Consider the following 19,583-nt stretch of genomic DNA (forward strand, 5'->3'; position numbering starts at 1 on the left):
TGAATGCATCCTGTGTCCACACCAGGAGTGTTTGTGATGTAGACACCACACCTTTCAGATAAAATGCTCGCTCGCTGATTTATGTGCATGTTTTTGATGTAATCAAACTGCTCGTGCAGACTTTGAGGTATTCAGCTTCAATAAAGTTTGAAACGTCTCACGTTCACATCATTACGGCTGAGGTTTTTCCAAACACGTTTAAGGTTTTAAAACCTCGTCATCAATTGCGACCACACTATGAAAATACTCCACTATACTAACAGGAAAATATATACAAAGTATGAAAAGTGAAAGTACTCATTATGTGGTAAAATGTTGCCTGGTGGATTTCGGCTTTTTAACGAGTTTAGTTTATTTTTGATTTATTCATTTCATCCTTCAGTTTACCACAAGCCTTAAACATGAACACATCTGGAGGTTTTCGCTGTCATCTGTAAAGTAACTGAAGCTGTCAGACAGACGGAGAAAAAGTGCAGGATTTACCTCGTAAAGTACAAGTACTTTGAATTTGTATTGGATATTTGAGTTAAAGTACTTTACAGGTCTGCTCTCAAGGATTTTTTAATGTAAAATTTATTAGCTTTGATTTTTTTAGGATTTATTTAAAGATGAGTTTTTAGTATATTTTATTCAGGAGTCATGACAAACAGGAACAGCAGAGGAGCTGACAGTAAAACAAGATGAATCCTACCTGATCTAACCGAAGAGGATCCAGAACATCTTGGACTGAATATTCATCCACATTTTCATGAATCCTCACAAAGTAAAATCCAGTGCAAATTAATTTTCTCCAGAAACGATCACATGATGACAGAAACAGAGAAGACAAAGATGAGTGTTGAGATGTGGGAGGAGAGCAGCTCGGTGTTGTCTGCAGCACGGCTTTAAAACAGAGTGCAGGAGGAGGAGGAGGGGGAGGAGGGGGAGGAGGAGCACCTGGAGGAGGAGGAGGAGCACCAGGAGGAGGAGGAGGACGAGCAGCAGGAGGAGGAGGAGGGGGAGGAGGGGGAGGAGGAGCACCAGGAGGAGGAGGAGGACGAGCAGCAGGAGGAGGAGGAGCACCAGGAGGAGGAGGAGGACGAGCAGCAGCAGCAGCAGGAGGAGGAGGAGGAGGACGAGCAGCAGCAGGAGGAGGAGGAGCACCAGGAGGAGGAGGACGAGCAGCAGCAGCAGGAGGAGGACGAGCAGCAGGAGGAGGAGGAGGAGCACCTGAAGGAGGAGGAGGAGGACGAGCAGCAGCAGCAGGAGGAGGAGGAGGAGCAACAGGAGGAGGGGCAGCAGCAGGAGGAGTAGAAGGAGGAGGAGGCACTCAGATCCTTCACTAAAACACAATGTAAAATGACTGTAGTTTAGTTTGTCCTCATTCGCTTGGGCTCGTTGGGTCAAACTGTCTTAAACACACAGTATGCAGTTTTTGTTGTTAGGTGTTGCTTATTAAAATCAAAGAGCAGCTAGAAGACGTGCATGTCCTGTCCAGAGACAGTATGTGTGTATGTGTCCATGCTGTATGGACACAGTAAATTTATCTGAGGAGCAGAGTGTCTCACGTTGCTTGATACCAGGCTCAACTGTCCACTCATTACGTTCCAGCAATTTTCAGCCAAAATTATTGCGTCCACTTCCGTGAGGACTCAGGGGTCCACCAGGATGTGAGTCTCGTCATCAGAGCACGTTCATGTGGACCTGTGTTAGCTCTGTGCTACAGGACGCAAGTGTGTGTAGCGCGTTGCATTGAGGTAACAGCAGGATTTTCCAGTTGAGTTAGTCGAGCTGGAGCTCATTTGGACTGCAGCTTTTAATTCTGCTGGTTATTTCCTCCATGAATCCAATGAAAGTTTGTAAAACTCGTGAAAATAGTGAGAAGTGTGGTCACAATCAGCCAGAGCAGATTTTTATATCTTTTGATTTTCACACCCACCCGATGCTACAGCTGCTTCCTGTTTGTGAAGTTCTGTCTCCATCTAGTGGCTGAAACAAAGAACAACACTCTGACTTCCCGCCCTCCTCTCCTCCTCCTCAGCCTCCTCTCTTCGTGAGAGAGGTCTGATGCTCCTCAGTTTGTGTGAATGCAGATGTCTCTGTCAGCTCTGTGCTCTGGTTTCTGGTCTCCTCAGCAGCTGAATGAGCTCGTTGATGCTGGTTGGTGCAGAACCTGTTTGATGAGCCACGCAGCTTCCTGAGGGTTCACAAGGGGAACAATCGTCCCACTGCAAGAAAGCTTGTTGTCTGTTTTAGTTCACATTTGTGGACACGACTTGGACTTACTGGTCTTCATCGTGTGGTCCAAGTTTCGTTGGATCACGTTTTGAGGCTTTCAGAATGGAAGATTAGAAACACAGGATTCAAAACTTCATCATCTTCTTGTTTTTGCTTCAGGGCAAGTTCAGCTCCCTGGAAAGGTGTGGATCCACCTGGCAGAGAGCAGCGACCAGCAGTGAGCTGGCTTTGCTTCCTTTGCGTCTCACCGTGTCGATCACGTAGCGTGCTTTCTCTAGTTTGTCTTTTGCTGTGGCTGACTGCACTTCACTGTCATTTATAATGTGACACTCAATAAGTCTATCCAGAAGCTGGTTCAGAACAGTTTCATTCACCTTTATTATAAACTCCCTTCGAGCCGAGAGCAGCCTGTCCTCTGCTGGGCCGCTGTCCTCTGCTGGGCCGCTGTTCTGTGCTGGGCTGCTGTCCTCTGCTGGGCTGCTGTCCTCTGCTGGGCCGCTGTCCTGTGCTGGGCTGCTGTCCTCTGCTGGGCTGATTTCCTCTGCTGGGCTGCTGTCTTGTGTGGGGACATTTCTCTGTGGAGGCTTCCTTCTCTGACCTGTAGGATGATCAAGATAAAGACTTCTGTTTATTCTGATCCCCGCTGGGGTCCACACATCAGTGCTGCTGGAGGCTGACGCTGTTACCTGCCAGATACACATCACGTTTCCAAACGTCTTTCCTCTCCTGGTCTTGGACCATCAAAGTTACTTTCTCTGACATCGTAGTCAGGAAAACTTCAAATGTTGGGTGGAAATTTGGTCCATACTTGGAGTGAAATGTCGCACGCTGAAAACCAGGAGCAATGCGTCATTTTCAAACCTCTTGTGAAAATCAAATACTTTCCAACTGCTAATCTATGGTCAATATGCAGCCAGCGTGATCTCATGATGACATGAAGTGACTCGACCGACCTCAGGCTGAATGGTGAAGCCCTCCGGTTCACAGCAGACGCTGTAACTCTGTCTGATGCAGAGATGACAGTCGGAGGAGATCCTCAAGTACTCAGCATCTCCTTGTTGGGCTTTAACCTTCATTCAGAGGACAGTTTGTTCAAAAGGGTTTGCTCTTCCTATAGGGCTCTGTGATCCATCTTAGATTATATCGATCACTGAGGCTGAAGTATCTGAAAGACACCCTGAAACTAAAACTAAAGAGCAGACAGGCAGCTTTACCTCATGTACAGGGATGTTGTCCTGCAGCACAAACACGTCGAGCACTCGATGCCTGTTCGCCGGGGGTCGGAGGAACAGCAGGACTTGGCCGTTTATTGGCAGAGTGATGTTCAGGAGCCTTTGAGCGAGATCCCAGACCAGGCCAAAGGCAGACAGGTGAGGCACCTCCACAGCCACATGAGTGTCGGTTACCTCCAGCGACTTCAAGATGCTCATTCCACCGTCAGCGACGTGGACGACCGACAGCAGGCCGTCGCCGAGCAGCGCTGTGAACGCACTGAGCTGTGAACAGGTTCATCTCTACCTGGTTCATGTCCAACTGCTCCAGTTCAGAGTTCAAATAAACCAAACTGAATCAATCGTGATGTTCCTGTCCCACCTGATCTCTGAGGATGTTACGAGCAAACTTCATTTTAATTTCATTAACACCAACTTAATTTCAACTATGTAAAACTGCATTAATACAAATTTCACTAATTTACTTGTCAAATCCAAGAAAGCCACTTCTTTACCTTCCTTTGTTTCGCAGTGTGGCAGGCGGAGCTGACGGACAGCCGCGTCCTCAGAACACGTGATATCGAACAGCAGCCCTGCGGCCATCTTGCCAGCTGACCGGAGGAGGCTGTCATCCCATTGGACACACCTGTACAGCAGCTCCGCCTCCTGAGCCATCACAAACACCAATCCAGTCAAAGCACACCGGAAGACCCCTGGACCAGGACACCTGAACCTGTGAGACACAGCAGGACTGAATCAATAATACATTTATATTTATACTTATCTATTGTCCTGTTAGCCACTGATCTGTCGACTGGGCTGTCCGGGTCACTACAGATCAGTAAAAATAAAGCCAAATGAATGGACGTAATTCAAAAGGAAAATGTAAATTTCACATGGAAGCTTTCACAGGTAACTTCACCTGTGAAAACGTGCAGTTTGCATGCAGCATTTTAATGTGATTTCCACATGTGAAACAGCAAATTTCGGGTCCAGAAGAGCATCTGTGGTTAAGCGTGAGACAGCAGGGGCTCAATTTGTTTTAAAAGGAAATTGCAAAAAAATAAGAATTTGCAAAAATCCTCAACATTTGCGACTGCTGGTTGTGCTGTTAATATTTGGCCTTCAGCTCTTCACAGACTGTACCTGTACGAAGATCCATGTTTATTTGTTATCTGTCCAGGTGAGAAGGGCAATGGAGCCTGCAGTTAAGAAATGCACAAAGTTCGTTATTCTATCAGCGTGAACAGAAAGAGACGACTCGAGCTGACGTCACCTTGTGATGCTCGACAGCCTTTATTTTGTTCAGCTTATCTCTTGTTGTTGCTGGTTTCATTCTCACCTTGTTATCGTCCTCTGGCAGGGTTTCTTTCACATCCTGTTTGACATCTGAGTGGTCTGAAGGAGAGAAGAAGTGACAACAAGAGCAGCGCGTCCTTTCACAGCTCTAACTTTAATGTGATTTAAACATTTTTGTGAGGACATGTTCAGTTTAACGTGCCACAGCCTGATAGCGGGGGGACATGGGGTCCATACTCACCAGATGATTTCTCAGCTGTGATCATCTTCTCATCGATTCTGTCAGGACGATCAAAGACTCACGGTTAAAATAATTGTCCTCACGAAAGCCAACTGACAAAATGTTTTGCATCAAATCAACGACACCACAGGAAATGATGTCACTGTGCTGTAAAACTCTGTATGTCTGTTAAAAAATCAGTATTACTTTTTCCCTTTCGACGGTTAATCAATCGGCTGATTTAGTTTTCACTGGTGTCATTTTGACAAGTTAAAATGCTGATTTAATTTAACTTTGACAGATTAAAAATATATTTGTATACATAAAAATTACATTTCGCTTGTCAAAACTGATGCCACCATTTCTGATACACGTACGTCACCGTTTCCAAATCCTCTTTTGGTAAGTAAAATTCAAATCTGACAAGTTATAAAAGGAGTTTGTAGATATCTTAAATATAACTGTTATTTGTATGAATATTTTCACCAGTTCTAATCGTATTTCAGGTCTTTCAGGTCAAATTTCATTCTTACCAGTCACAAGGACAAATCAGTTTTTAACTTGACTGAAATGACTTTTTGATCTCCAGATGACACCTCGTCACATTATGGATCAGGACGATTGATCATTAATTGTTTAATCACAGCAATGTATGCTTTGTGTACCACAGGAGGACGTACTTCAGCTCTACAGTCCAGAAAAAAGAAAGAAACGCTCAGTGGGCAGAGCGTGGTCCACTCACACAAAAGGAAAAATGTTGAACTTTACCACTAGAGAGAATTTAAACATTGGTGTCAGGCATCAACAGTTCAACCTGTCAGAAATTAACTTTAACGTGTTGAAGTGCAGATCGAGTCGGAGCCTCGACTGACCTCACAGTCTCCAGTCTACAGCCAGGATTGTCCACGTGATAAGAGAGCAGCTCCACTCCTGAATCCTGCAGGTCGTTTCCACTCAGCTGCAGCTCTCTCAGACAGGTGGGGTTGGACTTCAGCGCTGAGGCCAGAGAGGCACAGCTGATCTCTGTCAACCTGCAGCGACTCAGTCTGAACGAAGAAGAAAGGATCCAGTTATAATCTAATCAGATCTGTTACTGCGTCCTATTCGCTGAGCCTGATGCTGTGGATCAGCCCTCTCCTGACGTGTACGGGAAGAAGGGCCTGCATGGGGGGCGTAATGAGAATACTTACTGATTAATAACCAGCTAACCCAGACAAGACACCAGTAGTACTCAGGTTACTCACTCCAGGGTCTCCAGTCTACAGTGTGGACTCTCCAGAAGATCACACAGCAGCTCCACCCCTGAATCCTCCAGCCTGTTTCCACTCAGATCCAGATCCCTCAGATGGAAGGGGTTACACCTCAGGGCGGAGCTCAGACGGGCACAGCTGTGCCGAGACAAACCGCACCAACTCAGCCTGACCAAAGAGTAACTGGTGTAAACATATTTGTATAAATGGCAACCAAAGACATATTTGCATTTCCACAAGTGAACTTTGTTGTGTAACAGAGTTGGAGAAGTGACCTCAGGGTGTCCAGTCTACAGCATGGACTCTCCAGAAGATCACACAGCAGCTTCACTCCTGAATCACGCAGTTCGTTTCCCCACAGCTCAAGCTCTCTCAGATGGGAGGGCTTGGACTTCAGAGCTGAGGATAAAGAACCACAGCTCATCCATGACAAACTGCAGTCACCCAGCCTGAATAAAGGAGAAAGGATCTTCAGAGCACAATGGAATCTGTACGGAGCTGAAGAACATTTAGAGCTTTCAGTGATTTTACTGACGTCATGTTGCCAACTACTTCAGTGATTTGGCTTCTTAAACTCGGCCAGTGATTCATCCATACAAGCTCAGGTTGTAACATCAGCTGGACTGCAGCTCTCACAACTTTCACATCAAATTAAACTCAGTAAATCTCAGAAGTAAAACATGGTGTCTGACCTCAGAGTCTGCAGTCTACAGTTTGGACTCTGCAGAAAAGCACACAGCAGCTCCACTCCTGAATCCTGCAGGCTGTTGTTACCCAGCTGCAGCTCTCTCAGACTGGATGGGTTGGACTTCAGGGCTGAGGCCAGAGGAGCACAGCTGATGTCTGAGAACTTACAGCCCCACAGTCTGAGTAAAGAATAAATGAAGAAGTCCAGTAATGATCCAGTCAGATCTGTTCAAGTGTTAATTAATGAATGTGTTAGGTAAGACCATTCAAATGTGAAGGCTTTACATTAATGTTCCTGCACTTGGGAACAAGCTGTTCCTGTGGCACGATGTTTTGGCCTTTGTGGACCACAGCCTAAGATCTGCAACTGTAACAGAGAGTCAGTGAACTGACCTGAGAGTCTCCAGTCTACAGTGTGGACTCTGCAGAAAAGCACACAGCAGCTCCACTCCTGGATCCTGCAGCCTGTTGTTACTCAGCTGCAGCTCTCTCAGATGGGAGGGGTTGGACTTCAGGGCTGAGGCCAGAGAAGCACAGCTGATCTCTGTCAAACAGCAGTCACTCAATCTGAAGGAAGAATAGATGATAAAAATCAATTTAGAATCTTATCAGACGCGTTCAGGTTTTAAATGTGTGGTGACCTTTTCATCCTCTTCTTGTGGATCATCATAGTGTCAGCCTTCTGCAAGCAACTTTCATACACCTGTTCATGACCATACTGACTGTGAAATGGCTGCTTTCTAGCACAACTACATAAACTGTGGTCAGTGAACTGACCTCAGAGTCTCCAGCCTACAGTTTGGACTCTCCAGTCCAGCAGACAGCAGCTTCACTCCTGAATCGTACAGGTTGTTGTTACTCAGGTCCAGTTCTCTCAGGTGAGAGGGGTTGGACTTCAGGGCTGAGGCCACAACTTCACAATGAGTCTCCAAGATTCCACAACTAGAAAGTCTGTCATGACACATAAATAACAAACTGTGAGACTGTGGAAGACGACACATTATATTCACATGTTCGAGATCAGGCAATGTGCAACAGAATCCTTAATTCATAATTTGTTTTCCCAGGTTTGCACATTGCCTCCATCACCCAAAGGAATATAAATAGAAGAAAAAACTGTGAAATGTCACAGTTATTAGAAAGAAATAGAACATGTTCATCCAGCATCCACAACAACAACACAACATTTGATGAACATCCATGACAAAGTAGAAGTGACACATACAGCAAGTGAACCCTAAAGAATATTAAGAGTTTTATGATGTTTGATTGAGCTAAATTACTAATCTAGACATGTTTATGAAGCTGATCACATCTGGACTTACAGAGCATTTCTGCAGTTCCTCACAGCTGGAATCAGCCGCTGTCGTCCCTCCGTTGATGTGTTGTACTTCTTCAGGTCCAACTCATCCAGAACCTCCTCTGACATCTGCAGCACGTAGGCCAGAGCTGAGCAGTGGACCTCTGATAGTTTTTTCTCTGAGCTGTTCTCTGTTTTCAGGAACTCTTGGATCTCCTGATGTACTGAGTGGTCGTTCATCTCCATCAGACAGTGGAAGATGTTGATGCTCCTGTCAGGAGAAGTATTGGTCTTCTTCTTTTTTAGGTTGGTGATGGCTCTCTGGATGGTTTCTGGATTGTCATCTGTCCAATTCAGCAGGCCTCCTAAGAGTCCCTGGTTGGACTTCAGAGAGATGCCATGAAGGAAGCGAATGAACAGGTCCAGATGGCCATTTTTGCTTTTGAGGGATTTCTCCAGGGCTCCCTTCAGGAAGATATCCAGGGATGGGTAATCTTTGTCATCATTCAGAGAACATTCTCTGTTGTCATAGTCCCAGGCTTTCCCCAGGAAAGCCTTCAGTTCCTTTGTGTTCCTGTTGGTGTAACAGTAGAACATGTAGACTGCAGCCAGAAGCTCCTGAATGCTCAGATGAACAAAGCAGTAGACTGTTCTCTCGAAGATCACACACTCTCTTCTGAAGATCTCCGTACAAACTCCTGAGTACACCAAGGCCTCTTTGGCATCCAGACCACACTTCTCCAGGTCTTCTTGGTAGAACATGATGTTTCCTGTCTCCAGATGTTCAAACGCCAGCCTCCCCAGCTTCAGAAGAACCTCCCTGTCAGCCTCCATCAGCTCCTGTGGGCTCGTCTCATGTCCCTCATCATACTTCTGCTTCTTCCTCTTTGTCTGGACCAGCAGGAAGTGCGAGTACATGTCAGTCAGAGTCTTGGGCAGCTCTCCTCTCTGGTCTGTAGTCAACATGTGCTCCAGAACTGTAGCCATGATCCAGCAGAAGACTGGGATTTGACACATGATGTGGAGGCTCCTGGATGTCTTGATGTGTGAGATGATTCTGCTGGACAGATCTTCATCACTGAACCTCCTCCTGAAGTACTCCTCCTTCTGCTCGTCAGTGAAACCTCGTACTTCTGTCACCCTGTCAACACGTGAAGGAGGGATCTGATTGGCTGCTGTGGGTCTGGACGTTATCCAGACGAGGGCCGAGGGAAGCAGATTCCCCTCGATGAGGTTTGCCAGCAGCACGTTGACTGATGACTTCTGTCCGACATCAGACACAACCTCAATGTTCTTGAAATCCAGTGAAAGTCTGCTTTCATCCAGGCCATCAAAGATGAACAGAAGTTTACAGACAGCCAGCTGCTCTGCTGTGAGCTTCTGTAATGCTGGATGGAAAACATGGAGCAGCGTGAGAAGACTGTGCTGCTCATCTCTGATCAAGTTCAGCTCCCTGAACGACAGCAGAACCACCAGACCGACATCCTGGTTTTCCAGGCCCTCAGCCCAGTCCAGAGCGAACTTCTGCACTAAGAAGGTTTTTCCAACACCAGCGACGCCGTTGGTCAGAACAACTCTGATGGGAGACTCAGGTGAGGCTTTAAAGATGTCCTGGCATCTGATCAAAGTCTCATGGAGGGTCTTCATCTTGGAAGTCGTCTCAAGCTGCCTGACCTCATGTTGGGTATTAACGTCTTCTCTCTGACCCTCTGTGATGTAGAGCTCAGTGTAGATCGTGTTGAGGAGGGTCCCACTTCCTGTTTCATCACTTCCTTCAGTCACACGCTCACATCTCGTCTTCAGACTGATCTTAAGTTCATCTAGAACCTCCTGCAGACCACGATCTGCTGAAAGAGAGAGACCAACATAAAATCAAGTAACAAAAAAAACAATACAGGCTTTAAAATTTGAGCAAATAAGCTCATCAGCAGGCAGATGTTACTTTGTGCAGTCTGACCGGCTGTCTGCAGTCCAGCTCCTGTTCCGGATCGGGCTCCACACTGGGGACAGGAGGAGACGCCTGATGAAGCAGACTGGTCCCAGTATGAGGTGAAGCACTGCCTGCAGAAGCAGTGTCCACAGCTGGCTGAGACCAGATCCTTCGGGACTTCCTGGCACAAAGCGCAGGAGGAAGGCTGCTCCTCTTCAGAATCGTAGCTGCTCCTCCTCTCTCTGTGGAGACAAACACCTCACATTGGTGGAGACCAAACCTCCACACTCTTACTGTGTGTGGCTTTAGAAGTTTCTGCTGCTGAACTTTGTTGGAGATTTCTGGTAAAACGTTTAAACCATTTTCACAAGACAATTAGGTTTTACTGTTATACAACAGATTTGCTGAGCACAGAGTTAAGTTTCAGCTTCCTCTACTGCAGTGATAAGTCAGCAGGCTGCCAGTATAAAAATCTCCCCTTCCAGCACTTTGCGCCTCTGAATGTTGATAACTGGATCTTCAGCTTACTGTAGAGACTGGCTCCTGTGGCTCTTTGAGTTTGAGGGTCCAGATTCATTACTGGGTTTGTCTTTGGACTGGTCATTCGTCGACAACAGATCGCTGGATGATGGAGATCCTGCTCTCTTTCTGTGTAAACAACAAATATTTTACATCAGTATATCATGAATACTTGTAAAGCACAGAGTTAACATTAACATGACACATGACCTCATATTCGGTAGATCCACTCTGGCTGAGGTATGACGAGGTTAACAGATTGGTCTAATGACAATCAGATGATCAAAAATGACTTCTATCAGACTGGCAGCTCATCCTCCACACCAGAAGTATTTCCTGCAGGGTTCGGTTTGTGAACAACACAGACTGGGACGGATGTACGAGCAAAAGGGTCAAACTTCATGGCAGAATGTGATGACAAAGCAGTACGTCCCAACTGTCAGCTGCAGGCAGCATCACATACTTTGTAAAAACAGCAGTACGAAGTAAATGATGTGATCTGGAATGTATCCAGTGTCTTACTTTATGCCGGAGGCTTCATGTTCATCAGGTAGACCTGGAGGTTCCCCTTTGAAAAAGTCAGTCATCATGACGAGCAGATCACAACTGAGCACACACACACACACACTAAGGTTGGTAGGTTCTCATTAATTTCACGTCATGTAGCTGTGATGGCTCAGAAATGAGGGAAAAAAGGGAAGTCATTTGAAGACAAGTCTTCGGGTCAGGCATACTGTGATTTCACATCAATGGAGATTTTTCAACATACAGGACAAAGAGTCCAAAAAACACAACCAGAAGAGATCAGCAGATTCATCAACAGTGAGAGTAACCGTAATTTGCATATCAACACTCACCCTGTTTTCCTGTTCCCATCCTGCTGCTAAACGGAGGTTAAAATGGTGTCTGACTTTCACTTTCTGTTTGCAGCTCCCCCCCAGCACCTGACTTATTTAACCATTTGATTACACACAGCTCCAAGAAGGTTGACATTTGTACTTTGTCACGCACTTTGCATGCTAACAAAGTGGGACTGCAACCTGATTGTTTTCATCACCGATTAATCTGTCAGTTAGTTTAGTTCTACTCATATCTGACTGTGTTTTTATTTATCCTGTGTTATTTTTATTTCATAATTCTCCTGTAATAATTATCTCCTTTTTGCAGCTACTTCATGTATACATACGGTTTTCTTTTATAAATTACTGAGAAAATACTGAAAGAATTCTAGTGTTTACCTACTGTACCAGCAGATATATCCAATAAAATCACTTGAACTTGAACCTCAAGTGTTGGCTTAAGATACACAGACGATAAGTAGACAGACAGATAGAGAGATAGATGGATAGATACTTTATTGATCCCAAGGGAAATTCAGTATCTAGTTGCATCAGTACAAGGACAAATAAAATAAAATAAATAAAATAACAGTCTATATCGCGCGCAAATAAATGCTGAGAGACAAAGTGATAAAAAAAGTGAGTTTGACAGTTTGAGTCCTCTCTTCTGCCACTGACGTTAGGGACTGTGGCAAAGTACTGGCACTAGCATTAGTTTTAACGTTAGCATTAGCATTAGTATTAGTATTAGTATTAGCATAAGTATTACTATTAGTATTCTTCCACGTCAAAGCGTGCAAACCCAATTTTCATAAAACTGCAGCAACACCAGGGGGCGGTAATACACAGTTAATTGGTTCGTGCCACCATTAACAACATGAAGAAGAAAACGTCATCGGTGTTTGGGCCAATCAGTGAAGTGGCCGCCGCAGTAATCTCCGCCCCAGAGAGAAACCGCCATCATGAAATTGAAAACAACAAACTGACAGATGAGACGCATTTCTCTGGTTCATAACAAGGTAAACTTTTAACAGCTTCTCCGCTAACGTCAGGGATCGATAGTTCGATCACATGCTGACATTCATGTGGAGTTTGCTGTATCGCCTCATCGGGCTGTAAAGGGTTCATATCATTAGTTTCCATTAATTACCGCACAGCTGTGAGTGAACGTCACTGTTAGCAGGTAGTGGCTAGCTTTCTGCTAGCAAGCATTTACGCCTGGCTTGGTTTTTAAACTCACCTGCAAAATAGTTAAGAGCGGCTGACTAACAAGCAAACGAAGGGGAGGTGGGAAGTGAATGTGGAAGTTGTAGCCTGTACCTGAGCATGATACTGGGCTAACTTGACGCGCAATAGCTAATGTTTGGCGCAACGTAAAGTTACAGCGCGCCAATCCGCACGGACGTTTATTGTGAAAGAATAAAGACACAAGGCAGCATCAGTCTGGACAGCATGAAGGAAGGGCAAATTTAAATAGTAAGTCGAGTGTGTGCTGAGAAACATAGACAGCGTTGCAACTCGTGTTTTATTTCCTGACTCTAGTCTGGACTGAATGTAGCAGGAGATTCTGTCTGTTACGTGTGAATTCACGTGAAAGTGAACCTCAGCTACTGATGTTAGCTAATTCTGTCCGAGCTGCCGGGCGCCAGTCAACATTCTGTTGTTTTTATGGACAAAAGCTGCTCTCTGGTTCGCACTGCCTAATTTCAAGTCTTAAAATATTATTAGAAGTCAAATTAAAATTCAACATACGTCTAACGCACCAAACTACACAAACTGAAGGAGAATTGTTAATGATGTTAATGATGATGGTCTTGTTGAAAGATGTGGAAAATGCTGTTAAGTGGGCTTTGAGTTAAGACATCACTAATTGTGGACATGGATTTCAGGTTTTTTAATCACATTGGCTGATTAATGTAAGGAATTTGTGCTTCAGTTAAGCAGTCCCACACGTTTAGATCATACAGAGTCTTAATGTGAAAAACCCGTACAAAATAATAATGACATTCCTTCTGCAGCGTCACGCATTTAGATATTTCATGAGTTATTCAGCAAATTAATAGAGACCCTTAAATGTGAAGTCTGACCTACAGAAACTATGTTAATGAGATCTGTGTTATGGTTCTTCATGCAGCTGGATGCAATGTTCTGTGAACATCCAAGCTGTGACGTTTAACTTGTTCTGTGCACTCATGAGTGTGTCTGTAAAACACAGTCTTTACCAAACTGGTGTGTGAGAATTGCAGTGATATAAATGTGTTCCTCTTCCTCCTGTTAGGAAAAAGCTGACGCTTGGGAGAGACTGAGGCTGTGCAGGTATGAGTGACGTGGCGGAGGAAGCGATGGACAGCTCTGCGGTGTCAGACGAAGAAGTGGCAAACCAGAAGGAGACGTCACAGGAAGACCAGTCCAGTCCGGACAAAAGCCGCTCCAAAATATCTGGTAAAGGGAAGGAGATGGTTTACTCCCTCTGCTCTGTATTCCAGTCAGCAACTAAAATAACAGCTGAGGTGCTCGCTGCACTGTTTACTCATGTGATCATATGATACTGGATATGAGCTGCAGGTTTTTCACTCGTTCTGTTCTCCCTCTGCTGTCGCAGCAGCTGGTGACATCGTTGAGGGAAAGCGGACAAAGAAGACAGTCGAGAGGCTCGATTTCCAGGCACCAAAGCAAAAGGAGAAGCTAAAGATTGGAGATGGTAAATATTTGACGATGGCACACATTAGACGGTGGTTTCTTTTCGAGCATTAGATTGTTAAGTATGAATGCGTGTCATTTAAAGGCAGCATTCAGACGTATGCTGATCTGTTTGTGACTGGCAGCTTGTTTATCTTCTTATATTTTCAGGCAGCGGAGAGAAGTTGGGTGATATTCCACGCATTGGCTACCAGGTCACCAAGATGAAGCCCGCTGACCTGAAACCCCTGCACGCCATCCTGTTCGACAGACCAGGAAAGGTACAAACATCTGGATGATCGAGTCTCTGTTTGCTTATTTAAGACATCATTTATTACTGATGTCACAGTGAAGAGCAGGCAGCATCAGGGAGGAGACATTTTTTCTTCATATAAAAGCACAGTGGAATCAGTCTGTGCTGGTCCACGTCTCCTGGATATGTCCCCGTCCAACCACACTCTCTCTCTCTCTCTCACACACACACACACACACACACACACACACACACACACACACAAATACGTTTGTGCTGTGGTTCACATCTTTCAGATGTGTTGAGCTGCTCTCTCTGTTGCAAACAGACAATATAGTGCCATTATGTGAGGTTCTTGTTTGTTCCTTTTGTCAGATGGCCACGATAAAGAAGAACTTGCGTCTGTTTAACGGCTTTCCCTTCGACGCTGACAGCGAACAGTACACCAAAAAACGAGAAAAACTTCTCAAGTGAGTTGACACTTTGGCTCTTCGGTGACTGAGTGGAATCAGAAAGAAGGTGAAATCTTTCTGATTTAAGACGATTTTGTCAGATGAATTCAGTGGCTTTAACGAAAACAGCTTTTCATTAAAGTCACTGGACTTTTATGCTCCAGATTCTTGTTGCTCTCATTTTGTCTCGTTTTAAACAAGTTGTGGTGCTGGAAGCTCCTGATGTGAAGCTGTTTGTGGTGTGTACAGACCAGCTGTGGCTCTGAGCTGAGCGACGTGTTCACATTGTAAATTCTCTGTGCTTTTGTGTTCGGTTTCTCAGCTTGTTCTCAGAGGCACAAAGGTCCACTGAAGTCATTTCTTTGTATTTGAACGCAGGAATTCAAATTTTACCAACACCAAGCTGAAAGTGGTGTGCAGCGTTTTGGATCTGGAGAAGAAAGGAACCCACTCAGATCTGGTTGACAGGATCCTGACTTTCCTCATCGCGCCCAAGAACAGCGGGAAGGTGAGTGGCGAGCTCACTGCACTTCACTTCAAGTATTGTGCTTCTGAGGTACTTCTACTTCAGTTGAGTATTTCAATTTCCTGCCTCTTTATACTTTCATTTCATTACATTTTGGAGGCAAATGTTGTACTTTTCATTCCACTACATTTATTTGATAACTTTAGTTGCTAGCAGATTGGGGGCCTGTTCAGTGCTAAAAGGCTGTTACTTGTGAAGTGTAGCCAATCGGGTTGTGTTCTGGGCGTTCTGGGCAAGACATGTCGTGAGGTGCTGGGTCTGTTTGGCTGACGGGCCAAACGATTTCAACGCGTGTGATTTATAGTGTAAGCTGAAAGAGTCGTTTGTCCTTTGGCAGCGTCTGCCCGTCAAGAAAAAGAAGAAATCAAAGAAGAAACTATCAGGTGACGACTCAACCGCCAAGACCAAGAAGAGCAAACCCAAACCCAGGAGCTCGTCGTCCAGTCCCAAGAAGTCCAAATCAGGAAGCAAATCCAAAGCCATCGTCATGGACTCGAGCAGCGACGAGGATGACGACGAAGAAGATGAGAAGGCGGCGGCTTCAGCCGAGGCCGAGGGATCAGACGCAGAGGACAAACCGTCAGAGAAAGACGAGGAGCAGTCGGACAAGTCAGAGGAGTCTGCCGATGAAGAAGAGGAGGATGGCGACGGTGATGAGGTGAGGCTGTAGAGGCTGAGCACAAAACTGGACAACAGTTTCCAGATAAACCACCTGGAGCTCAAACAAAATCGATCGATAAAGTCATTAGTCGGTCCACTGAAAAACAGAAGTGGGAGTAATTTTTCAGGAAAAAATGTCAAACATTTGCCAGTTTCTTTCTTTGCTTTGTGGTTGTAAGCTGAATGTCCAATTAACTGAGAAAAACAGCAGGCAAACTGCCGGTTGTATCCCTGAGGTAAGATCAAGTCCTCTTCTCCATCTTCCTTTGTAAAGAAATCTTCGAAACGTTTTTAAAATCCTGTCTTTATTTGGACTCGGTTCAGTTTTTAATCCACAAACATTTTGTGTCAGTCTCCCAAATCAAAGTCAGACAGAGCAAAGTCCAAGAAATCAGCAGCAGTGAAGAGACAGAGGACACCAGCGAAGAAGACGGGTCCTCCTAAAAAGAGGCCGAAGAAGGAAGCGTCGGACAAGTCAGAAGCTGACGCCGACAGCGAAGACGATGAGAAGGTAAAAACTTAATGCCACAGACAACATTTTGAACGGTCTGACGAGCGGTGAAGGCGTTCGTCTTCCATTCTGATTAATCCCTTCAGTCTCTGTGTGTTTGGATTTGGATTCCTTCTCGTCGTGCTTCATCTCCTTCTCCTCCTCTGCTCCACCTTCTTACTCAACTCGTGATTGTTTGTCGTCTTAAAGCCCAGAAAAAAGAAATCGGCTCCTGCCAAACCTGCCGCCAAAACCAAGAAGGCCGACAGCAGCAGCAACAGCAAAACCAACACAAACACGGGTGAGTTGACGCTGATCAGTGCTGATCAGTGCTGATCAGTGCTGATCGGTGCTGATCCGTGCTGATCCGTGCTGATCCGTGCTGATTGGTGCTGATTGGTGCTGATCTGTGCTGATCGGTGCTGATTGGACATTTCACTGCTTTACTGTGTGTGTGGAATAACATTAAGCATTAAAAACATGTGCTTCTGCTCTGTGAGGAACAACACGTGTGGTGAACCCGAGACTCCGGATTAACTAGCGTGTGTGTGTGTGTGTGTGTGTGTGTGTGTGAAGATAAATGTGTTCAACCTGTGATGATGTTTAGCACTTTGAATCCCCTCATTCTTCTTCTTCTTCTGCCACCCGCAGCAGAGGACAGTTCGGACGACGACGAGCCGCTCATCAAGATGGTGAAGAGGGCACCGACTGACGAGCAGCTGAAGGAGACGGTGAAGAGTCTGCTGAAAGAGGCCAACCTGGAGGAGATGACCATGAAGCAGATCTGCCAGAGGGTGAGCAGCGACCTGCTGGGCATTAAACAGGGTAGACGCTAAACCGCTCAATTTAAATGGAGCAGAGTTTTTTACCTGAGTGCATCAGGTGAGTGTGGGGCCCAATAATCTGTGATTTTCTACAAGCATTAAATCATATATTCTAAACCAGATCCTTTACGAAGAATAATTTGGGTAGAGTAAAACATACTTTAAGTATAAATAAATAAAAATAGATTGTTTATTTGGTGTTTCCTTCTGCGCTGTGTGGTTTTTAGGTGTTTGACACGTACCCAGACCACGACCTGAGCGGCAAGAAGGACTACATCAAACAGACGGTCAAATCTGTGAGTGCGCACACACACACACACACACACACAGAGAGAGAGAGAGAAAATGACTGGAACGATGAATTGGTTATCAGAGTAGCTGGCAACTAATTTTTGCTTGATGGGCTGCTCCCTGCAGCTCCAGTTGCTGCCTCCTCTAATTGTAGCTGGTGTCTTCAGTCTATGAAAACAAAAACTGAGGAAGTAACCTACAGAGTTAACAAGAAACAGGAAATGACTGCAGAAAGGTGCAGAACAACAACAACAAAGATTAGGCAGACAGTAAAGGCTGAAAACTCCCTTTTGACGGATTTAATGGATGACATGTTTTCCCTGATGGAAACTAAACCGTCCTGTTTTTCACTGCAACCAACACAACTTCCTCATGTTAGGAAAAAACAAAAAACAACCATTTGATCCTGATTTTGATGTTGATTATCAGGGCAACAACTGACATTTCAAAGCATTCGGGTAAATTTCTATATTCCCATAATTATGGTCATCAGGGGGTGGAGCTGCAGTATCGAGTTCCCGCCCACACACCTGCCAGAGCCAATCAGGAGCAGCACTCAGCTGTCAATCAGAATCAGAATCAGAAAAATTAACACTAAGCTAAAATTACTGGTTGCAGTTCATTGGCCAACATTAACGCTGAACTCATTTTGCTGTTAAAGAACATAAACAGAACCGTAAAACTTTCACATCCAAAGTCAGTTTTCACTTGCTCCAATACGAATTCAGTCAAGTGTCAAACATCTGTGGGTTCGCGCTTCTTAACCGTAAGGATTTGCTGCTTTTCTTCTTCGGTTGTGTCCGGAAATGAAGATTCTTGGCTTCTGGGAAGCTGATAAGCATTTTATAGACTGAAGGATCAATCATGAAAAGAATCACAGCAAACTGCACAGCACATCACTGATTGGCCTCGAGTTTTGTATTCGTTTGTATAAAAGCAGCCAACGTGAACGTCTTTACCTGCTGCGGTTTTGTCGAGTGCCTGATCGAACTGAGCACGTGCAGCTCTGAGCGGAGATGAGAAAGAAGCGAGATGGTTCACTCCTCAGCTGCTTCCATCATCAGCTACAGAAAATTATTTTTTTAACCACTCGTCCAATCAGGCAAGTGAGTTGCCACATTTAGTTGTTGAGCCCTGGAAGCTCTTTTGTTTTGTTTAGTTTAGTTTAGTCAGCGTCATCAGTGTGCATCATTATAGACCCAACTGTTAGCTGCCCCCCTTTTGTCTGATAAAAACACATGGATGTTTTGTTTTAGTAGAAGAGAAGATTTTATATTCCCCATCATGAGGCTGGTCATTTCATCTTGGGGCTTTGATGGCTTCTGCCGTGTCACACAACTCACGTCATGACTTCCTGTGTTTCCTCACAGCTCATCACATGAAGAAGAAGAACAAAACTTCAGCAGAAATGACTGAAAAGCTCCTTTTCCATTAGTTTCATATCAGTTTGGTTTCATACCAAACAGTTTTATACATAATTATGTTTTTTTATTAATGTGTGACTTGTTTATAGATTGTCTGATTCATCGGCTTTTATTCATGTTCAACCTGAACAGGTCTGAAGAATTGTCTTTCTTAGCACCAAATCTCATCCCAGGACTTCAGTTCTTATTCCCTGATTAAAACTCATACGTGTTTTCTAATTCAGTGAAGCTATTTTTGATTAACACTTTAACTCATTATTTCTCTGGATTTTTGTTTGGTCCGATTAATTTACATTAAAATTGTACCTTTTTGAACAAAACTGTCTGAATGTGGTTTGAAGTTTGTGTGCAGAAACGTGTTAGAAAAATAAAAATATATTTATACTGAGTGATAATAACTGTATCTTATCTTTTGGAGCAGCCGTGTCTAAAAGCTGAGGCTGCCTACATTTCCTGTCTGTGTGAAAGAGTTTGTGGACGCTGGAAGTGTGAAGAAAACAAAAGTTTACTTG

General features: G+C 44.8%; 2 protein-coding genes across 9 annotated transcripts; one reads left to right on the forward strand and one right to left on the reverse strand.

Moving 5' to 3' along the window:
* Nucleotides 1–1,217: 1,217 nt before the first annotated feature.
* On the reverse strand, nucleotides 1,218–17,238 carry LOC124064778 (NACHT, LRR and PYD domains-containing protein 12-like). 6 transcript variants are annotated; one of them, XM_046399537.1, is made up of 19 exons: nucleotides 11,491–11,902; nucleotides 11,156–11,239; nucleotides 10,643–10,762; nucleotides 10,127–10,356; nucleotides 8,210–10,031; nucleotides 7,662–7,835; nucleotides 7,278–7,451; nucleotides 6,890–7,063; nucleotides 6,473–6,646; nucleotides 6,192–6,365; nucleotides 5,820–5,993; nucleotides 4,969–5,006; nucleotides 4,771–4,826; nucleotides 4,575–4,630; nucleotides 3,944–4,161; nucleotides 3,432–3,697; nucleotides 3,171–3,287; nucleotides 2,904–3,045; nucleotides 1,218–2,815 (listed from the first exon to the last, which is right to left on the reverse strand). In XM_046399537.1, exons 2-19 carry the CDS (start codon nucleotides 11,221–11,223, stop codon nucleotides 2,373–2,375), a joined length of 4,620 nt encoding a protein of 1,539 aa, XP_046255493.1. In that variant the 5' UTR covers nucleotides 11,224–11,239; nucleotides 11,491–11,902; the 3' UTR covers nucleotides 1,218–2,372. The 6 variants fall into 6 exon arrangements, with proteins under 6 accessions (XP_046255493.1, XP_046255494.1, XP_046255495.1 ...); XM_046399538.1 differs by having other exon boundaries at nucleotides 10,142–10,356; nucleotides 11,491–11,653; XM_046399539.1 differs by having other exon boundaries at nucleotides 8,210–10,028; nucleotides 10,142–10,356; nucleotides 11,491–11,650.
* On the forward strand, nucleotides 12,358–19,466 carry dek (DEK proto-oncogene). Of its 3 annotated transcripts, none has more exons than XM_046399567.1 (12): nucleotides 12,358–12,491; nucleotides 13,751–13,914; nucleotides 14,075–14,173; nucleotides 14,323–14,432; nucleotides 14,780–14,874; nucleotides 15,235–15,364; nucleotides 15,720–16,040; nucleotides 16,395–16,553; nucleotides 16,743–16,833; nucleotides 17,184–17,326; nucleotides 17,584–17,652; nucleotides 19,018–19,466. In XM_046399567.1, exons 2-12 carry the CDS (start codon nucleotides 13,791–13,793, stop codon nucleotides 19,027–19,029), a joined length of 1,353 nt encoding a protein of 450 aa, XP_046255523.1. In that variant the 5' UTR covers nucleotides 12,358–12,491; nucleotides 13,751–13,790; the 3' UTR covers nucleotides 19,030–19,466. The 3 variants fall into 3 exon arrangements, with proteins under 3 accessions (XP_046255523.1, XP_046255524.1, XP_046255522.1); XM_046399568.1 differs by lacking the exon at nucleotides 12,358–12,491 and adding an exon at nucleotides 12,556–12,948 and having other exon boundaries at nucleotides 14,078–14,173; XM_046399566.1 differs by lacking the exon at nucleotides 12,358–12,491 and adding an exon at nucleotides 12,561–12,948.
* The last annotated feature ends 117 nt before the right edge of the window (nucleotides 19,467–19,583 follow it).

The sequence above is a fragment of the Scatophagus argus genome, chromosome 9 (assembly GCF_020382885.2).
Source record: "Scatophagus argus isolate fScaArg1 chromosome 9, fScaArg1.pri, whole genome shotgun sequence".
In the NCBI taxonomy this organism is placed as follows: domain Eukaryota; kingdom Metazoa; phylum Chordata; class Actinopteri; family Scatophagidae; genus Scatophagus; species Scatophagus argus.

Coding starts and splice junctions, on each gene's coding strand:
- LOC124064778 (XM_046399537.1), bottom strand. CDS start 11,223: ATGATGACTGACTTTTTCAAAGGGGAACCTCCAGGTCTACCTGATGAA. Junction 7,452..7,661: donor TGTAGGCTGGAGACTCTGAG/GTCAGTTCACTG, acceptor TTCTTCCTTCAG/ATTGAGTGACTGCTGTTTGA. Junction 6,366..6,472: donor TGTAGACTGGACACCCTGAG/GTCACTTCTCCA, acceptor CTCTTTGGTCAG/GCTGAGTTGGTGCGGTTTGT.
- dek (XM_046399567.1), top strand. CDS start 13,791: ATGAGTGACGTGGCGGAGGAAGCGATGGACAGCTCTGCGGTGTCAGAC. Junction 15,365..15,719: donor CGCCCAAGAACAGCGGGAAG/GTGAGTGGCGAG, acceptor GTCCTTTGGCAG/CGTCTGCCCGTCAAGAAAAA. Junction 16,554..16,742: donor ACAGCGAAGACGATGAGAAG/GTAAAAACTTAA, acceptor GTCGTCTTAAAG/CCCAGAAAAAAGAAATCGGC.